The sequence below is a fragment of the Adiantum capillus-veneris genome, chromosome 28 (genome assembly GCF_014529385.1).
Source record: "Adiantum capillus-veneris isolate H3 chromosome 28, ASM1452938v2, whole genome shotgun sequence".
In the NCBI taxonomy this organism is placed as follows: domain Eukaryota; kingdom Viridiplantae; phylum Streptophyta; class Polypodiopsida; order Polypodiales; family Pteridaceae; genus Adiantum; species Adiantum capillus-veneris.
In genome coordinates this window covers 77117676-77135041 of record NC_140958.1, presented here as the reverse complement: position 1 = coordinate 77135041, position 17366 = coordinate 77117676, and the positions used below count along the sequence as shown (strand labels likewise).

At 45.7% G+C, this 17366-nt stretch overlaps 1 protein-coding gene across 2 annotated transcripts in view; it reads left to right on the top strand.

The window, feature by feature from the left end:
• Positions 1 to 17366, top strand: part of LOC147420715 (uncharacterized) — a 71925-nt gene that overhangs the window by 37010 nt on the left and 17549 nt on the right. For both annotated transcript variants that reach the window (XM_086503976.1, XM_086503977.1), the window contains 5 exons: positions 1562 to 1985; positions 2062 to 2117; positions 2214 to 2299; positions 2370 to 2452; positions 2765 to 2844. In XM_086503976.1, coding sequence (XP_086360102.1) covers positions 1562 to 1985; positions 2062 to 2117; positions 2214 to 2299; positions 2370 to 2452; positions 2765 to 2844 — 729 coding nt within the window. The remainder of the gene's footprint in view (positions 1 to 1561; positions 1986 to 2061; positions 2118 to 2213; positions 2300 to 2369; positions 2453 to 2764; positions 2845 to 17366) is intronic.

Below are 17366 nucleotides of genomic sequence, written 5' to 3'. Positions count from 1 at the left end.
TTGATGGCCAACTCTGGTGAGATAAAGTTTGCTTTAGCACTTGGATCAAAGAAGATAAGTGCTGTCTGGTCACTGACTTCACCCCACGCTCTGCATAACTCGTTGTCATTTGAGTTTGGCCTATCACCCACTATATCTGGCACTTCTCTCCTTTCCTGTCCTCTTTGTCTTCTGAGTCAGTTGGCCCTCTCCTCTCTGGGGACAATGTGCAACAAAATGGCTAGGTTGCTTGCATATAAAGCATTTGTTCTGAGCCATTGAAGCCTTCTTCTCTTCGAATGATTTTCTTAGCTTGTCCTTCAGACGTCTCGGCTAAGTCCCTCCCGAGTCCCTCTTGAGTCCTTGGCTTTCCTTGTCTCTTTTGACCCTTGGGACGCTTCAGGAGTCATTTTCACAACGGGCTTCTTTGCTTGCTGACCCCCTTTCACATCGCCTTGAAACCCATTGTCCTCTCCCTTCAGCAAGGCATGACCAGTGTTGGCAACATCTATAAGCTGAGTGAGGGTAGCCACTATGTTCTTTGTACATTAGTCTTGAAGCCCTTTAGGCAGCCCACAACAATACTTCTCAATCTGCTCTGCTAGTGGCACAAACGTGTAGCCCGCAATAAGTTGTGCCAATCTGTCATGACATCGGCTTCAAATTCATTTGACAGCCACGCATATGCAAACATTTGCTTGAAGTATATCCATGTGGTGGGTGCTTGTCCTTGCATCAACAGTGTCGGCGACCATGTAAGCACATTGCCTTTCAAGAAAGTGGCAGCTTTCCTGACCTTGGAGGCCTCTGTAAAATTCTCCCCTGCATAAGCTGTATCAAACTGCTGGAGGAAAGTGAGAGCCTTTGTCTTATCCTCAAAGCCACTGAAAGTATCAAACTTCACAGCTGCACTACCTTCTTTGTATGCTTTTGGCTTTTCCAGTGCTCCCAAATCATCATGGGGAATTGTCTGGAAGATGGGCACTGTAATAGGGATTATTGGCGGCCCTTGGCCATTGACATTCTGAGTCAGTGGTGCCATATGTGCCTACTGGTTGGAAAAACCAGCCATGCCAAATTTGCCCTGTGGCACCCCAAACTGGCCCTGATTGCACTAAAACCCTTGTTGCATGCCAATATTAGCATCCATGGGATAGGGTGAGAACCCCCCTGGGGGGGAATGCTTGCCGCCACCATTGTCGAATCCTGTGCTGCTGCAATTGTCCCTTGTTTTGAAGCCTATCCACCCCATGAAAATAGGTCTTAACATTGACATTTTTTTGTCTGAAAGAGAGAAATGATACGCGCCAAAATCTTTTGTGCTTGTTATAATTGTAACACGCTTTTCACGCATGATGCTTTCCTTTGCTTTCACTTTGAGGCACATAGCTGAAAAGAAATCTATAAAGACAATTTGGGTGGAAGTATGACTTTTTTCTTGAAGATTTTTTTGCAAGGCAGGTGTTTTATTTTTGTTCAGCATCTTTGTACTAGTTCTCTGCAAGCTGGGCATTATAGATTTTGTCGCACATCCTTTTCTTGTTTCTATTTGATTTTTCTAATCAGCTTTTGTAATTTTCAGGGTGAAGAAATCACATTCGATTACAACTTTGTAAGACTTTGTGGTGCCGCAGCGAAGAAGTGCCTTTGTGGTTCTCGAGATTGTCGAGGGTTTATTGGAGGTGATCCAACAACCCCACAATCAGTAGTGCAAAGCGACTCTGATGAAGATGACCCAGAGCCTATTATGATTGAGGAAAGCTCTGAAGATGAATCGCGAATTGAAGATAGTAAGATAGTTACACATAGGAAGCGGGTCGAGAAAATAGAGGCTAATCCTCCACTAGAGTTGCGGAGTAAGGAAAAGAATTGGATGCACAATGAAGCAAGTGAGAGGCTAGATGCTAGCTCCAAACAAGCTAAGATCAAAGCAAGCATAAAAGCTCCAGTTTCTGCAAATGTGAAGAAGTTGACAATCGAAATCTATGGAGGTCATTTTGAAGGAGGTAAATTATGTGAGTTGTTTTCTTTCTTGTTTAAACTTTGGAACATACTCAAGCTCTTGTTATTGTTTTTGGACAGTGGAAGAAGAACTAAACAAGCTGATAGATGAAAATGGAGGCTTATGCAAGGGCCAGGTAAGCGATAGAAGGCATCAACATATGATAAAGCCTGCATTGTGTATATATGAATGCCAATTTTGTACACACTTAACTTTCTCTCTCTTCTCACAGCCTGAAGTTGCAACAAGTTATTTAAAGCTTCTAGTGCGGACAGCTTTCTCCTCGAGTGACACATCAAGTGGAGAGGGATCAAGAAGGTAGCTAGATAAAATTATCCACTTACAACTCCTGCATTGTAGTCAATAATTTGTGTAATAATGTATGCAGTACAAGGGATCTTTCATTGGTATTGGATGCATTGCTGAAGACCCAGTCAAGGGCGATTCTTTTGGAAGTTCTTAGTAGAAACGGTATCTCCTCACACTTCTTTATCATATTTGCATGCTAGAGTAACTTTCTAGGGATTACTGTACACAATACGCGTCTAGCCATCTCTTGCTGTGTGTGGCTATTAGGAACTGTACTTGTCTTGTAACTATCAAATTGGAATCTTGTAGCTGTGACAGTTCTGAATTTCATGCATGTTCCTGGTTAAGAAGGAGATTTTGTTAGGGCATTCATCGCCTTGGGATTTTGATAACTGGCACGAGAGTGTGTTGCAGTAATCCTTTGAGGTTTATCTCATGTAGTTTACAAAGAAAAACTATTCTATTGTTGATCAGGTTCCCAGATAATGCACAAGATTGTAAAGCAAAGCAGGATGGACTACAAGAGGACCCCCATTATCCGTAAGATTTTAAAGGTATGCGTTTGTTACTTGGTAGTAAAAGAGTGATGCAATGATTATTTATGTGTCAAGCAGTGTGGGATCAAAACTTGTTTCTATTGTTAGGCTGGGAACAATTGGAACTGTGTTAAAAAACCCCCTTGGAGATCACAGACCTCAAGGCTCCAAAATCATGACAAATATGTAGTATGCAGTCTCAAAGTATAAGTGATACTGAGCTTGAAGCTGTTTATAAATTTTCGATATTCTAGCAGTAGAGGGAATGACACACTGGACATACCAGCTCGCCAAGTGATGTGTGTGTGTGTGTGTGTGTGTGTGGACTGATGTACGCATGTGCGTGCATGTGGTTGCACGTCTCTCTCTCTCTCTCTCTCTCTAACTCTGGTCTCATAGGTCACTTTGGCCTTTTGAAGACGTTAATATAACATTTCATTTTATTTCATCTCTCTCTCTCTCTCTCTCTCTCTCTCTCATTGTAATCAGTTGGTCTCATAGGTCATTTTGGCCTCTTGTAGACGTTAATATATCATTTCATTTCATTTCTCTCTCTCTCTCTCGGAGAGGAGCTACACAGTATCGACGGAGACTACAGCAGAGGATTCGAGCCATACTTTCTCGACGTCGAGAGCGCAGATGAGGATGAATCTCTACCATATCTTCCCCCCCCCCCCCCCCCCCCCCTCTTCTCTCATTGTACTACACATTGTACTGGGCACCTTTTGTATTAGCTGGCACATCCATACAGTCCCAGCTTGTAGTAGTATTTTTTGTTTCAGTTCTTTTTGATTCCGGACATGGTATCATATTCACTATGTTGTAATAGCTTGGTCTCATAGGTCATTTTGGCCTTTTGAAGACGTTAATATATCCTTTCATTTCATCTCTCTCTCTCTCTCTCTCTCTCTCTCTCTCTCTCTCTCTCTCTCTCTCTCTCTCTCTCTCTCGCTGCTGCTGCCCCCCCCTCTCGCGCTGCTGCCCCTGCGCTGCGGCTGCCCCTGCCCCTCGTGCTCCCTGCCCGCCACTGCCCCGCCCTCGCGTTTCTCCCCCTGCTGCTCCCGCACCATCTCTCCCTCGCGCTCTCTCCCGCACCCCCTCTCTCTCTCGCGCTGCCCGCCCCGCTCCCTCTCTCTATCGCGCTGAGCCCCCCCCACGTCTATCGCACGCCCCCAACCACCCCCCCCCCCCCCCCCCCCCCCCACCCCTCTCCTCAGCCCATCTATCGCTCCTCTCTCTCTCTCTCTCTCTCTCTCTCTCTCTCTCTCTCTCTCTCTCTCCTCTTTTCCCCCCCTCCTCTGTCTATCGCGAAAAAACACCCCCCCCCCCCCCCCCCCCCCCCCACCCTTCTCATCAGCCCATATCTCTCTCTCTCTCTCTCTCTCTCTCTCTCTCTCTCTCTCTCTCTGATTCTTTGGGCCTCACCGGAATGGATCCACTTAAAGAAGACCCTGCACAGGACACAGAAGCCGCCAATGTCTCACCTGTTTGCAAGCCGCGAGCAAAGGCAACCTTCATGCTCACGAATAAGCAGATGGCGCAGATGGAGAGGGAAATGAAGGAATGGAAAACAGAGATGGAAGGATGGTGGAAGGAGAAGGCCAACCTCCTTCAGATGGTCTTCAATGAAGGCGCACAGTGGAAGAAGGAGAAAGAGAGCCTTAACGCAGAAATACAGACACTCAAAGAAGAAGTATCAGCCCTCAAAGAGGAGAACCCAAACGCCGAGATACGGGTACTCAAAAAAGAAGTCTCAGCCCTTAAACAGGAGCTTGCTGATAGAGTAAGCAATGGACTAGAGGAAGGCGAATTTCAACCCTCGGTAATTGATGAAATCAAGGAAATTAAGGAACAGGTAAGGATGATCACAGAGGAAGAGAAGCTGAGTGTGGCAAAGACATCTTCATGGGCGGAGATGATAACAAGGACACAGAAAAAGGCGGACGAGGCTGAAAAATGGATCAAGGTCGCCAAGAAAGGGAAAGGTCAAGAAACTCCTTGTACACCGATGCTTATTAACATGACTCTCGAAGAGGAACAAAGAAGGCGGATGCGAGCACTGCATGTGAGATTGACCGGTCTCAAGGACATAAACAACGTGGAGAAAGAGGTCACAAGCCTTACATCCATGATGGGGATGGAAAAGCCTTTGCACACAAAGGCATGGAGGGTAGGTAAGAAAAGTGATGGCCCGGGAGAGTCTTCAAAGGGGAGAGCTCTCATACTACGCTTCCTCTCGTCGGAAGAGAAGAAGGAATTCTTGAGGAAGAGGCCTACTCTCAAAAAGATAGGTATTTTCCTCGGTGATGACCTGACCCTCTCACAGCTCGCACATATGAGAGAGGTAATGCCAGAGATTACAGCGGCTAGGGAGAAGGGAAAGATAGCCTTCTACAGAGATGGACGGGTGGTGATTTTAGAGCGGCGTACTGCATGACTGTGCGAGACCTATGGGACCACACTGAAGATGGCTACCTGGAACTGCAATGGGTCTATGAGGTTGGACGTGGGTGCATTTGAGGAGAGTTTCAAAGACAAGGATATTGTGTTCTTCTCAGAGACTCATTAGGCCCCTGGACAGGTAATGCCACATGTGGTGGGATACAGATGGGAAACAACTCACTAGACATGGGGCCAGTACAGTAGATTATGTTATGGCACAATCGAGCTTTATCCCCTGCATTCAGGATTTCACAGTGGGAGCTAGGCCAGTGGGCATAGCAGTAGATCATGCCCTATTGACACTGTCCGTTAAATTTCAGTATAGTACAACCCAGACACCAGGAGCCAGGCCACACACCCGCTATACATTTACACCAGAGACTGATTTCGTTTATACAGAGGAGATCTGGGGCCGTCTATTGGAAGGCACAACTGGCAGAAATGGTACAGGCCTCTCAGTGGAGGAGTGCACCAATATACTGACTGAGACACTGCATGGGGCTGCATCAGTGGCATATCCACACACTCAGCCGGGTAAGAGACGACATGCTGGGAGCATGCCCCAGAATAGTTGGTATGATGAGTAATGCAGAGAGATGAGGGCACAGCTTCAGAGGGGTCTTCTGTTAGGAGTCATCACTTACAAACAGTCTCGGATTGCTTTCCGACGCCTTGTGCGACGGAAGAAGCGAGCTTACCTAGCTCAGATGGAGCGAGACTTATATCAGATGTTTTTGAGTAGGGACTCAGGAGAGGCATGGCGGCTCTTCCATGAGCACTCTCCTCCCCTAGTGATTACTTCACCTGACGTGTGGGGCCAATGCGACATCATTATATACGGTTGCGGGACAGGAACCCCTTCCAGACCCTACCAAGCCTTGCCCAACTACGAGCACTTTCTTTACGCCTGAGATGGTACGAAGGGCCATCGACAGGATGAGGACCGGGAAGGCATATGATCATGACGGTCTAGTAGCGGAGCACTTTATACATGCCAAGGATATGCTGATGGAGGTTCTCGCAGTGTTGTTCAATCGTGCCATGTGTGAGGGATTACCTGAGACCTGGAGGTTGTCTAATATTATGCCCATCTTCAAGGCTGGTGACCCTACAGAGCCTGGGAATTACCGCACTATTATGGTTGGACACACATTGGCACGATTGTATGCATCTATTCTGGAGCAACACCTGAGTAGCTGGGCAGAGGGCGAGGGTGTACGAGCAAAGGGTCAGGCTGGCTTCAGGAGGGGTTTCAACTTTCTCCACTCTTGATCATATTCTGACACTCAGGGCCATCATTGAGGAGGGCAGAGCACACGTGAGACGGATCTATTGTAGCTTTGTGGATTTTCGCAAAGCATTTGACATGGTACCAAGGGCTCGATTGATGCGCAGGCTGCAAGAGATGGGGGTGCCCATAGAGGTAATTTGGGGGATAATGGCTTTGTACAAATCAGTGGTGGGACATCTGCAGAGCACATGGGAGACGGATCTATTGTAGCTTTGTGGATTTTCGCAAACCATTTGACATGGTACCAAGGGCTCGATTGATGCGCAGACTGCAAGAGATGGGGGTGCCCATAGAGGTAATTTGGGGGATAATGGCTTTGTACAAATCAGTGGTGGGACATGTACGCACTCCAGAAGGGGTATCTGATTTAGTTCACTCTACTATTGGAGTGAAACAAGGTTGCCCATTGTCTCCTACTCTATTCGGTATGTATGTGGATGAGGTGTCTGATTACATTGACAGAAAGGGTGACAGGGGTGCCCAGTTGGCAGGGACGTGGATCCCATTGTTGCTTTATGCTGATGATATTGTACTGATATCTGACTCACCAGAAGGTATGCAACGACATCTGGACGCACTATGCAGTTTTGCAGAGGATAGTGGCCGGGGTGTAAACCTAGGTAAAACAAAGGTTATGGTGTTTAACACCACACCGCAATGGGTCAGGAGATCAATACCTACTTTCAAATATGGTCAGGAGATTGTGGAGTATACAGATGCATACACTTACCTGGGGGTAGTCTTCACGGGGCCGAGTTTTTCTTTGAGAAGAGCAGCAGAGACTAGACTAACTAGAGCCGGTGCGGCTCTGGGAGGAATGGAGAGGATGTGTTCACAAGTTCAGTTCCAAGAACCTAGGACAAAGTTATGGCTCTTTGATACTTTGGTAGCCTCTACTATGTTATATGGGGTGCAGGTTTGGGGACCTTCTATAGGCCAAGATGGGTGGAGGCGTATGGAGAAGCCCTTGGTATCTATGATCTCTCGGCTGATTAGAGCCAAGGTTTTTGTACCACATGATATCATTCGAGCGGAATTAGCTGCCTCCCCTATGGAGATTGAGGCGCTCACAAGATCAGTCTCCTTAGTACACAGTCTATGGGATACTACCAGAGACAGATATGCCAGGGTGGCTCTATGGGATACTACCAGAGACAGATATGCCAGGGTGGCTCTAGAGTCCTCCAGACAATTAGCTTTTAATGGGGATACATCATGCTGGTATGCTCAGATGTCATCATGGTTTCAGACACATGGTTTCAGACACATGGTTTCACCATGGATAGGTTGCCTCCTTTTCAATACTCTCTTCAGGCACCCTTGAGGTCTCTGACACTGGTTGAGATTAATAGACTCGTCCATCAGGATTTGATCCAGCTGGACAATGGACACGCATCTTTCGCATGGTTTGCGGTGTGCCATTGGCCAGATACGCACGTCCTCACATCAGCTCGAGATTGAGATTGGCAGATTCAGAAGGACACCGGCAGATAACAGAATATGCCGCTTATGCCATCTAGAGCCAGAGACAGAAGTACATTACATATGTCATTGCACAGTGTACTATGAGATACGAGGTCGTTTTCACTGTCTATTCAGAGAAGGTTTTGGGCCTCTATCTAGGGTCATGAGTTATGAGGATCAAAGATGTCTTGGGCTTTATCTACTTGAGTTACACAAGCATAGAGGAACCTTACTGAGAAGAGGTGAAGAGAGACATCCCCAGAGACAGATCACAGATTTCTTTACACTAGATACTGTACACCCAGAAGAACAGACAGAGGAGCAACCAACGACGGTGGAGAGGTCTACCCGCACTACTGGCATTCTCATAGACCGAGCATTGGAGCTAGGGAGATCTAGACGACCCCGAGGGAGGAGAGGAGCTACACAATTTCGAAGGAGGCTACGGCAAAGGATTCAAGCCATACTCTTTCGTCGTCCAGAGTGCAGATGAAGATGGATCTCTACTCCCCTCCCATATTGTCTTCACATTGTACTGCTTAGTTTAGGATCCCACAGTATTTATATTTTGTTATCCTAGTTTAATTTATTTTGTTAATCTGACTTTGTATCAGATACACCGCATTGTAACTTTCTGGTCTCATAGGTCACTTTGGTTTTTTGAAGACGTTAATATAACATTTCATTTCATTTCATTTCTCTCTCTCTCTCACACACACACACACTCTCTCTCTCTCTCTCTCTCTCTCTCTCTCTCTCTCTCTCTCTCTCTCTCTCTCTTTTGTTGTTGTAAATTTGCTTTGATTACTTTACAAGTGGGAAATTTCAAAGCGAGGAAAACCCACGAAAAGAAAGGGATACAAAGAGCAGAGCACTATGAGGCTCCGAAAGCTAGAAACAGTCAAAGTAAATCCTATAGGCATTAAGAGTGATGTCTCCAACGTTATGAGCAAAATGTTGTGCTTGAGCAAGAGATGATTTGAAATAGGGGAAGGGGTCAACATAAGTGCCTTGGAACATTAAGGAGTGCCTTGGAACATTAAGGAGTTCCTATGGTGCTAGATGGCCCACAAACTTACAAAGTCCAAAATCTGACCCGGGTGAAGAACACCGCAAACTGAGAATGCGCAAACTGAGAATGCGATGACTGAAGCACCCCAAAAGCCAAAAGCGTCTGTGAAAAGAGCCGGAAGGAAAAAGAAGCCGAAGAGCAATCGACACTTGCCAAATGAAGGCTTTGGAGTGGCGACAACGCCATAGTAGGTGTGGCACGGTCTCCTCAGCTTCAAGGCATCTGGGGCAGTGGGAAGGCGCAATATGCCGAGCATGTAACACACTGCCAACAGGTAGAGCTCCCACCAAGCAGTGCCACAAGAAAATCCGTTCCTTCAAAGGTAGATGACTCTGCCAAATACGAGACATTGTGTGTTGCCACCACAAGGATGACTCAGAGAGCAACCACAGCTGATTATCATGATGCACAATCCATATATTAGACTGAAGGATGGCATATACACTGCCAGCTGAGATGCAGTCCAATCTAGTAGTAGACAGATTCCAATCAGAGAAGCGAGAGTCCACATCCAAAGGAGGAATGCGTGAGTGATTAGTAAGCATCCTTTGAATTTCCCGCCAGAGAGAAGAATAGTGAGGACCCAACCGAAAGCGGGACACTGCATCAACGAACGAAAGAACATAACCCGAGTTATCAAGCACCTGATGCACCTGACAGATTCCTTTTTGGGCAAGAAAATATGCTTGGAAAGGAGACCGTTGAACCAAAGTCGAAGCGAAGGCCTTGCTCCAATGCAGACTCTCCAAACGAAGAGAGTTACCCACAGTGGATGGTCGATCATTCCAAGCTAAATGCGAAGTGACAAGTTTCCAATCAACAATGAGAGAAGAAGTAAAGGGACATCCAGGAATGTGTCCTTCAAGCTTCCCAAAAACAACATCCCAATAAGTCGGTTGCCAATGACCAAAGCTGGGGTGACAATGTGCATACACAAATGTGTGACCATGAGAGCCCAGGGTTGCTGCTGCTCCACCAAAACTGGCAACAGCATAGCTTTCCGAGCCAAAAGATGACATTGCAAGTCCATAATATTTAACCCTCCAAGCCGCTTGGGAGAACACAGCTTGTCCACAGAGAGAAGCCAAAGACCCTTCTCGGTAGACGAGGTCCGCCAAAAATGCTTTAAAATATTGGACATGAGGGACTGCAAGCGCAACCGAGGCCACGATAACAAAGGCAAGTAAAACTGCACATAAGCCACAAGGATGCATTGGACAATCCTGAAACGTACATGAAGTGTCCACGTGGACAATTTCCAATAATTCAACTTGGAATGTAGATGTTGGAGCACCCAATCCAGTTTCTGCATAGCCGATACATTCCAACCCAACGGATAACCCAAATGGCGAACCAGAACATTTGGAGGAACAATCTCCCCAGGCCACAATATCTTATGCTAGTCACACTCCTTCAGAGGCAATAGCTTGGATTTACAAAAGTTAACTTTGAGACCCGCTGTCAATCCAAACAAGTAAAGAGTATGCATAATTTGCAGTACATCATCATAGTGATTTCGAGGCATAAACAAAGAGTCATCCGCATAGGCTTGACCAGCAAATTCTCGTCCGGAAGGTAAAGTCAGGCCATGTAGCCTGCCACTGGAAGTCAAGGAATCCAAGTACATAAACAAGGGGTGAGTAGCGATCGCATAAAGCAGAGCACTCAAAGGGCAACCCTGCCTCACCGACCGTCCCAAAGGCCAAGATTCTGTAAGAGATCCATCCAGCAAGCCCGCAGAAGTGTTGTCTGCATACAAGAAAAGCACGACACGGGATATCCTAGGCCCAAATCCCAAGTGTTGCATGGCATCCGCAATATAATCCCAAAGAACAGTATCAAAGGCCTTTTCAATGTCAACCTGCATGACCAAGACATCCTGTCGAGTGTATTTTGCATATTCCATACCAATGATGACATTCGCGAGGTTATAAGTAATTTGACGTCGTGGAATGAAGCCGCATTGAGATTGATGCAAGCCTTCATGCAGAAAGCACTTGATTCGGTTAGCTAGCATTTTTGCCATTAATTTATATGCCACGGGCATAAGTGTGATAGCTCGCAATGAGAGAAGTCTTCGCACAATGCGTGCTTAGGTATCAGCTTGAGCAAACCTTCATTCCAAGAGGAGGGTAGTTCCTGTTGTTCCCAAGCTGTATTCATCATGAACAACAGAGGCAATTTCAAATAATCCCAGAAGGACAAGAAAAAATTCCACAGAGAGACCATCCCGACCAGGAGCTCTCCATCGACCCAAATCAAGCAAGCTGGCATGTAATTCCGGCTCAATGAAAACAACTTCCAAGTCTTGAGCCTGTCGCATTGAAAGGATGGGAGTAACATGTGATAGAAACATGTGACGCGCTTGGCAAGCTACTCTCGTGGGAGAAGAAAAGACCTCAAAAATCTTGCCATAATGAGAATGTAGGGCTAGTGCTAGCTCTTGTAAAGTGGAGGTCCATTCCCTTGACGGTAATTTAACTCTCCGTATAGCTTGAGACTGCCTGGAGTGATGCAAATGCTGGAAAACTTGTTTAGAAGAACATCCTTTATCTGCAAAAGCTTGTTGACGAGCTCGAGTTTGCCATTTGGCCAATTTCCTCTCATCATTGTGCCGTAACATAGTGCGAGCGGAAAACAACTCAGTCGCTTGAGTGTCAGTAAGAGAAGAACATCAATAGGCACATCGCCTTCCAAAGGCTTCAAGAGACTCACAAAAAAAAACATTGTGAATCCTCCAAGTATTCTGGCAGCTTCAGTCCAAAGGAGATATCATTTATCTTTTCGGAAAACCACACTATGTCATGCTAAGCTTACAAAGAAGCCGCTCCTTTCCCTTTTGTTTTCTTTCTCGGTCGTGCCTTCCCATAATGTAAGAGCACCCAATTCTTCTCCTTCAATTTCAAATCGCGACAATGGCGATCTGCTGCCTTTTTCTGTCTTTCCTGAAATTTATGCAAAGCCTTCTAGACCAAGTCCCTTGTGAACTGGTAGAGTCATAGCCTATGTGCCTAAGGTCTTGGGTTCAATACCCCCTTGGCAACCTGAAGACAAGTTCTAAGTCCTTAGGGACTGTTCCCATATGCGGGTGTGTGTGTGTGTGATGGGATGCGCCTCTCCCTACCTGTGAGGCCGTTGTAAATAGGGTGTGTGCGTGTGTTTCCAAGTTCTTTTACTCTAAAAAAAAAAAAAAAAAAAAGTCCCTTGTGAATTGGTCTACTTCAAAGAAAAATCTTATCCTAAGGAAGGGTAGAACCTTCATAGCAAATTCAAAAATCTCAAATGGCATCTTCCCCATCAAAGAGTCAAACGTGTTCCTGTAGGCATATTCCACCAAAGGTAAAAACCTTTCCCAAGTAGTCTTCTGATCCAACCAAGAAGACTTCAACAAATCCAGTACCATTGAATTAGCAATCTCTGATTGCCCGTCGGTCTGCGGGTGGAACAAGAACTGCAATCGCGTGCCTATGTTCTCCTAAATAGCCGTCCAAAACAAACTCGTGAACCTGGGGTCTTGTCGGAAACAATTGTCTCAGGCATGCCATGTAATCTGAAGACCTGGGCAATAAACAATCGTGCCCACGCTGTGTTCTCGGGAGATGAAATCCATTGCAATACTTTCCCAGGGCGGGTGGGTATGGGTAAAAGGTTGTAAGAATCCTTGTGCTTTATGCCTGTCAAACTTGACCTTCAGGCATACCAAGCAACTGCACACAAACTCGTCCACATCCTTCTTGAGTCTCGGCCAAAAGAAGTATCCCTTTACCCCTTTCAAGGTGGTAGTAATGCCGCGATGACCCGTGAAAGGCGGACAGTGGCATTCGGTTAGAACCTTTTCCCTCAACGGTTGTGTAACGCACAACATGGTTTTCTTCATCAAGTAGCCATCGGGAATGGAATAATCCGCTACTATCTCCCCTTGTTGTACTCAATTGAATATATCTGCAAAATCTGTTCTGTGGCGTACTGACCGACCATATCCTCGAAGTTCCTATGATGTATCGCAGAAATAGCCAGAACCAACGGCTTTCGGAACAAAGTATTTGCCACCAATTTCTTTTGTCCTTGCACATGAACAATTCGGAAGTAAACCGTGACAAGAAGTTTTGCCCACCGCATCTGCTTTTTCCGATAGCTTCTTCCGTGACAAGAAGTAGCGTAAACTCCCATCATCTGTGAAAACCGTAAAATCGGCTCCGAGTAGGTAATATCACCATTGAATAAGAGCATGGATAGCCGCCAAAAGCTCTTTCTCACAAATCTGTGTTGTCAATTCTGGCCTTGAGAACAATCGGCTCTCGTAGGCAATGACATTGGCCTTCTTGCATTAAGACCGCATCCATACTACGACCACAAGTATTAGAATATACTTCAAAGGACTTCTGCAAGTCCAACAAAGTCAAAACTGGTCCCGTAGTCAATTTCTCTTTCAAAGTCTGAAAGGTGGTCAGCTATGTGGGTCCCCACGAGAAAGGGACTCTTTTCTGTGTCAAAATATGGAAAGGGGAAGCAACCGCTGCAAACTTTCGAATGAACCGCCTGTAGTATGAACACAATCTCAAGAAGCTTCTAACTTCATGGACGTTCTTCAAATCGGGCCAATCACGGATAGTCTCTACGTTGGCCGGATCCATTTGCACTCTTGCTGCTGACACAATGTGTCCCAAAAAGTATATCTCTGGTAAAAAAAAATCACTTTTCTTCGCATTAATCACTAACTTGTGATCTCGTAATGCCTGAAAGACCTGAAGCAGATGATCTCTATGTTCCGTCTCATTTTTGGAGAAAACAATGATATCGTCAAGGAAAGTGCCAACAAATAGCCTGTACTCTCGAAAAATCCTGTCCATCATCCAGTTAAATGTCGCAGGAGCATTGGTTAAGCCAAAGGCATCACCAAAAACGCAAATAATCCAAAAGTCGTCCGAAAGGCTGTCTTGTAGATGTCTCTCGGCACGATTCGGATATGATGATATCCACTCTTCAAATCAATCTTGCTAAAGCACGAGGATCCCTGTAATCTGTCGAGTATATCATCGATCCTAGGAATCGGAAATCTGTTCTTGATGGTGATTTTGTGGAGAGCTCTATAATCGATGCACATTCTCCAAGATCCGTCTTTCTTCAAAACCAACAACACTGGAGAGCAATACGGTGAAGTACTAGGCTGGACAAGACCCTTTTCCAAGAGGTCTTTCACTTGGTTCATAATCTCTTCGTTTTGTGCTCGGCTCACACGATAAGGTGTCCGGTTCGGTGGTGTGCTTCGAGGAATCAGATCAATGGTATGATCTTCAGGACAAGCAGGTGGTAACTCGCCTGGCAGGCCCTCTAAAAAGCAATCGGCATGAGTGTGGAGAAAATCTTGGCGTTCTTTTGTTCAGGTCAAAACATATTCAACCTTCATCCATCGTTCAGTTCTCTCCCATAAAAATGAGTAAAGAAACTGAAGTTCATCAAGTACAATCTCTGAGCCCTTCTATTGTCAAAGTCGCATTCTCGGCCCGGTAGTCAACCACGGCGTTGTTCTTGTGGTACCAAGGGATTTCGAGTAGAACGTCTCAACCTTCCAAGGCAATTACGTAAAACTCCGCGTGCCCCAAACACCCTTGTCATTGCAAACGAAGTTTGCCAATGCTCGATGTAATGGCAACATCCCGTCCGGGTGCCAGTCGAACTACCTCCGCCTGTGCCCTCAGCCTGTCGGGCGTAATTCCAAATTGAGCCGCCAATTCACAAGAAGTTGGCCTTGGCTCCTTCAAAAGAGCTTCCTGATCTTTCCTTTTGCCCTAAAACGGCAAAGTTGTACTTTCATTTACTTAATTTGGGTCGGGTCCCATGCAATGTGATACCAGTGCTGCTTTTTGTCTGCCTTTTCTGCCACATCCCTCAGTTGCTTTAGAACTTTGTGGCCTTTCTTCATCATGTTCATTCGGTGCCTTTTTAGGGCACTTCACGGAGATATGCCCAGTTTCCCCACATTCAAAGCACTTCCCCTCCTTTATGTAGAGAGCTCTCTCTTGAGGAGTAAGCTTGGGTCGTGCATCCTTATCTTTCTATTCTGGGTTGCTCTTTCTCTTTCTATTTTCATTTTTCGAAGTCTGTTCGACTCTTTGTGTCATGATCTCATTTGTGGGGTAGGTCAGACTGCCAGAGTGAATGGCAAAACCCCGTTTCGCATGACTCATCAACTCCTGAATGGAAGCTGACTTTTGTTCCAAGCAGTGATCTCGGATCTCTGTAGTAGGTAGACCCAAGGTAAACCGCTCAATCTGCTCCTTGAACGAGATCTTCTTAAATGAAGAGGCGAGTAGAAAAGAGCTCTAGAATCTCTCGCAATGAGCGTCCACTGTATCCTTCTTGGTCATCCGAAGATGGTTCCAAGCAGTTCGATATCGCGTTCATACTCTCGAGTTAGCCAAGAAGAAATAAAAAGCCTCTTGAATTTCAGCCATTTAACTGGCGCAATCTTGCTTAATAGAAGCGTGGACCACCAAGTTCGAGCATTCCTCTTAAAGTAAGAGGCAGCTCTCCGAATCTTAGAGTGCTCTGAGTAACATCCTCCCGCAAAAGCGATGTCAAGCTGCTGTACAAAAGACAAAGCCTTTGAATCATCTCTATATCTCGAAAACGTGTCAAATTTAATTGACTGTCCACCTTCTTTAAACTCTCGGACTTTTTTGCTTTTGTCTTTCAGAAAGTCATACTGGTTGGCTTTGTAAAAATTCTTCTTCTTTGCATAAAAGTTGCTGTCATCAGAGTCCGAACTGTATGTAGACGAGTCCTCTGTAGAACTGTCACTCACGGGGCGAGATTTAGACTTCTTTGTCTTTTTCTTGCCCTTTCTGAAGCGTTGCTTTTTACTTCGCTTTTTGCCTTTTCGGTCTTCTTCGCTCGAGTCAGATGAGCTAGAAGAACTATCAGAAGAAGAAGAACTGGGTAATCCTTCAAATCGAACACGCTTCTTCTGTTTCTTTGCCTTTTCAAATGTCGACTGACGACCCAAATAAACTGGGAAGTCAGTGCCTTTCTTTTGCTTTTTGCCGTGCTTTTCAGCTTTGTTTTGCGCGTCAAAAAGCTGAGCAATCTGTGCATCGACCACCTCTTCTAATTCCTTCTTTGAATACTTCTTGCGAGCAAAAGGTTTCTTGAGAGCGGGTTTTGGGGGTGGTGTTGTGGTTTTTTGCCATTGCGCATGCACCTCCTGAAAAGAAGTCTCGCTCATATATTTTGCAAATTTTGGGTCCTTCGCAAAATTTAGCATCATCTTTGTTGCATCACCGATCAATTGACGACTCTCCATCTCTCGACGCTCCGCCTGAGTAGGCCGAGGCGGGCCATACTCCTTGCCTGAATCTTCGTTGTGATCCCTTCCCGCATCTCTGGATGTAGAGGGAGTGGACTGATCTTTGCCTGAAGCCTTAGGTGCCGCGGAAAAAAATTTCGGATCGGATTTCCCGTAGAAGAAAAAACAGCCGTGCTTTGATACCATTGTAACATACTTGGACACTCCAAGTCAAGAATCTACCGCAACACCACCAAATAACCACTTCAAAACAGTTCACAACTCACAATTTATTCGACACTGGCCTAACGGATTTCTGTGCCTAGAGATATTGGCCCTAAAGACCGGTGCCCCTTTCGGTATTTCTTTTTGTATTAATCTGTGTTCAAAGTACAAGAGTGCGGGCAGGCGCTCACACTCAGACTCTGCGTCCAGATGCCTTGAGGTATGAGGCCTTGCCCACGTATTTAAAGAGTACAAAGGGATGCTAAAAGCAGAGCCCCCAAAAGCTTCAAAAGCTGTCCCAAAAGCTGAAAATTAAAAGCTTTAAAACTAAAGCAAAAGCTTTCCTCGCTTTTTACAATCTCTCTCTCTTGAGAGGGAATAAAGCAAACAAAAGAACTCTCTCTTTTGCTTAAATAGAAATAAAGCAAAGAGGCTTCTCTCTCTCTCTCTTTCTCAACTTGCGTAGGAAAAGCGAGTCCAAAAGCTGAAATCAAAAACTGCCACCGTGTTGCCCGAAAATCACGCCGCAGTTCGCAGGGGTTCGTACAGCACCACGTGTCAAGCCATGTCAGTAAATTAGGGTTTCTGATTTTTAGGGTTAGGGTTTCAATAAATTAGGGTTTTTGATTTTCTGCAATTAGGGTTAGGGTATCAACAAATTAGGGTTTTTGATTTTTCTGCAGAGCGGGCAACAACGTCATCACTTTGTGACAATTGGCCACTCATTGGACAAGCTATATGCATCTATACTTGAGCATGAG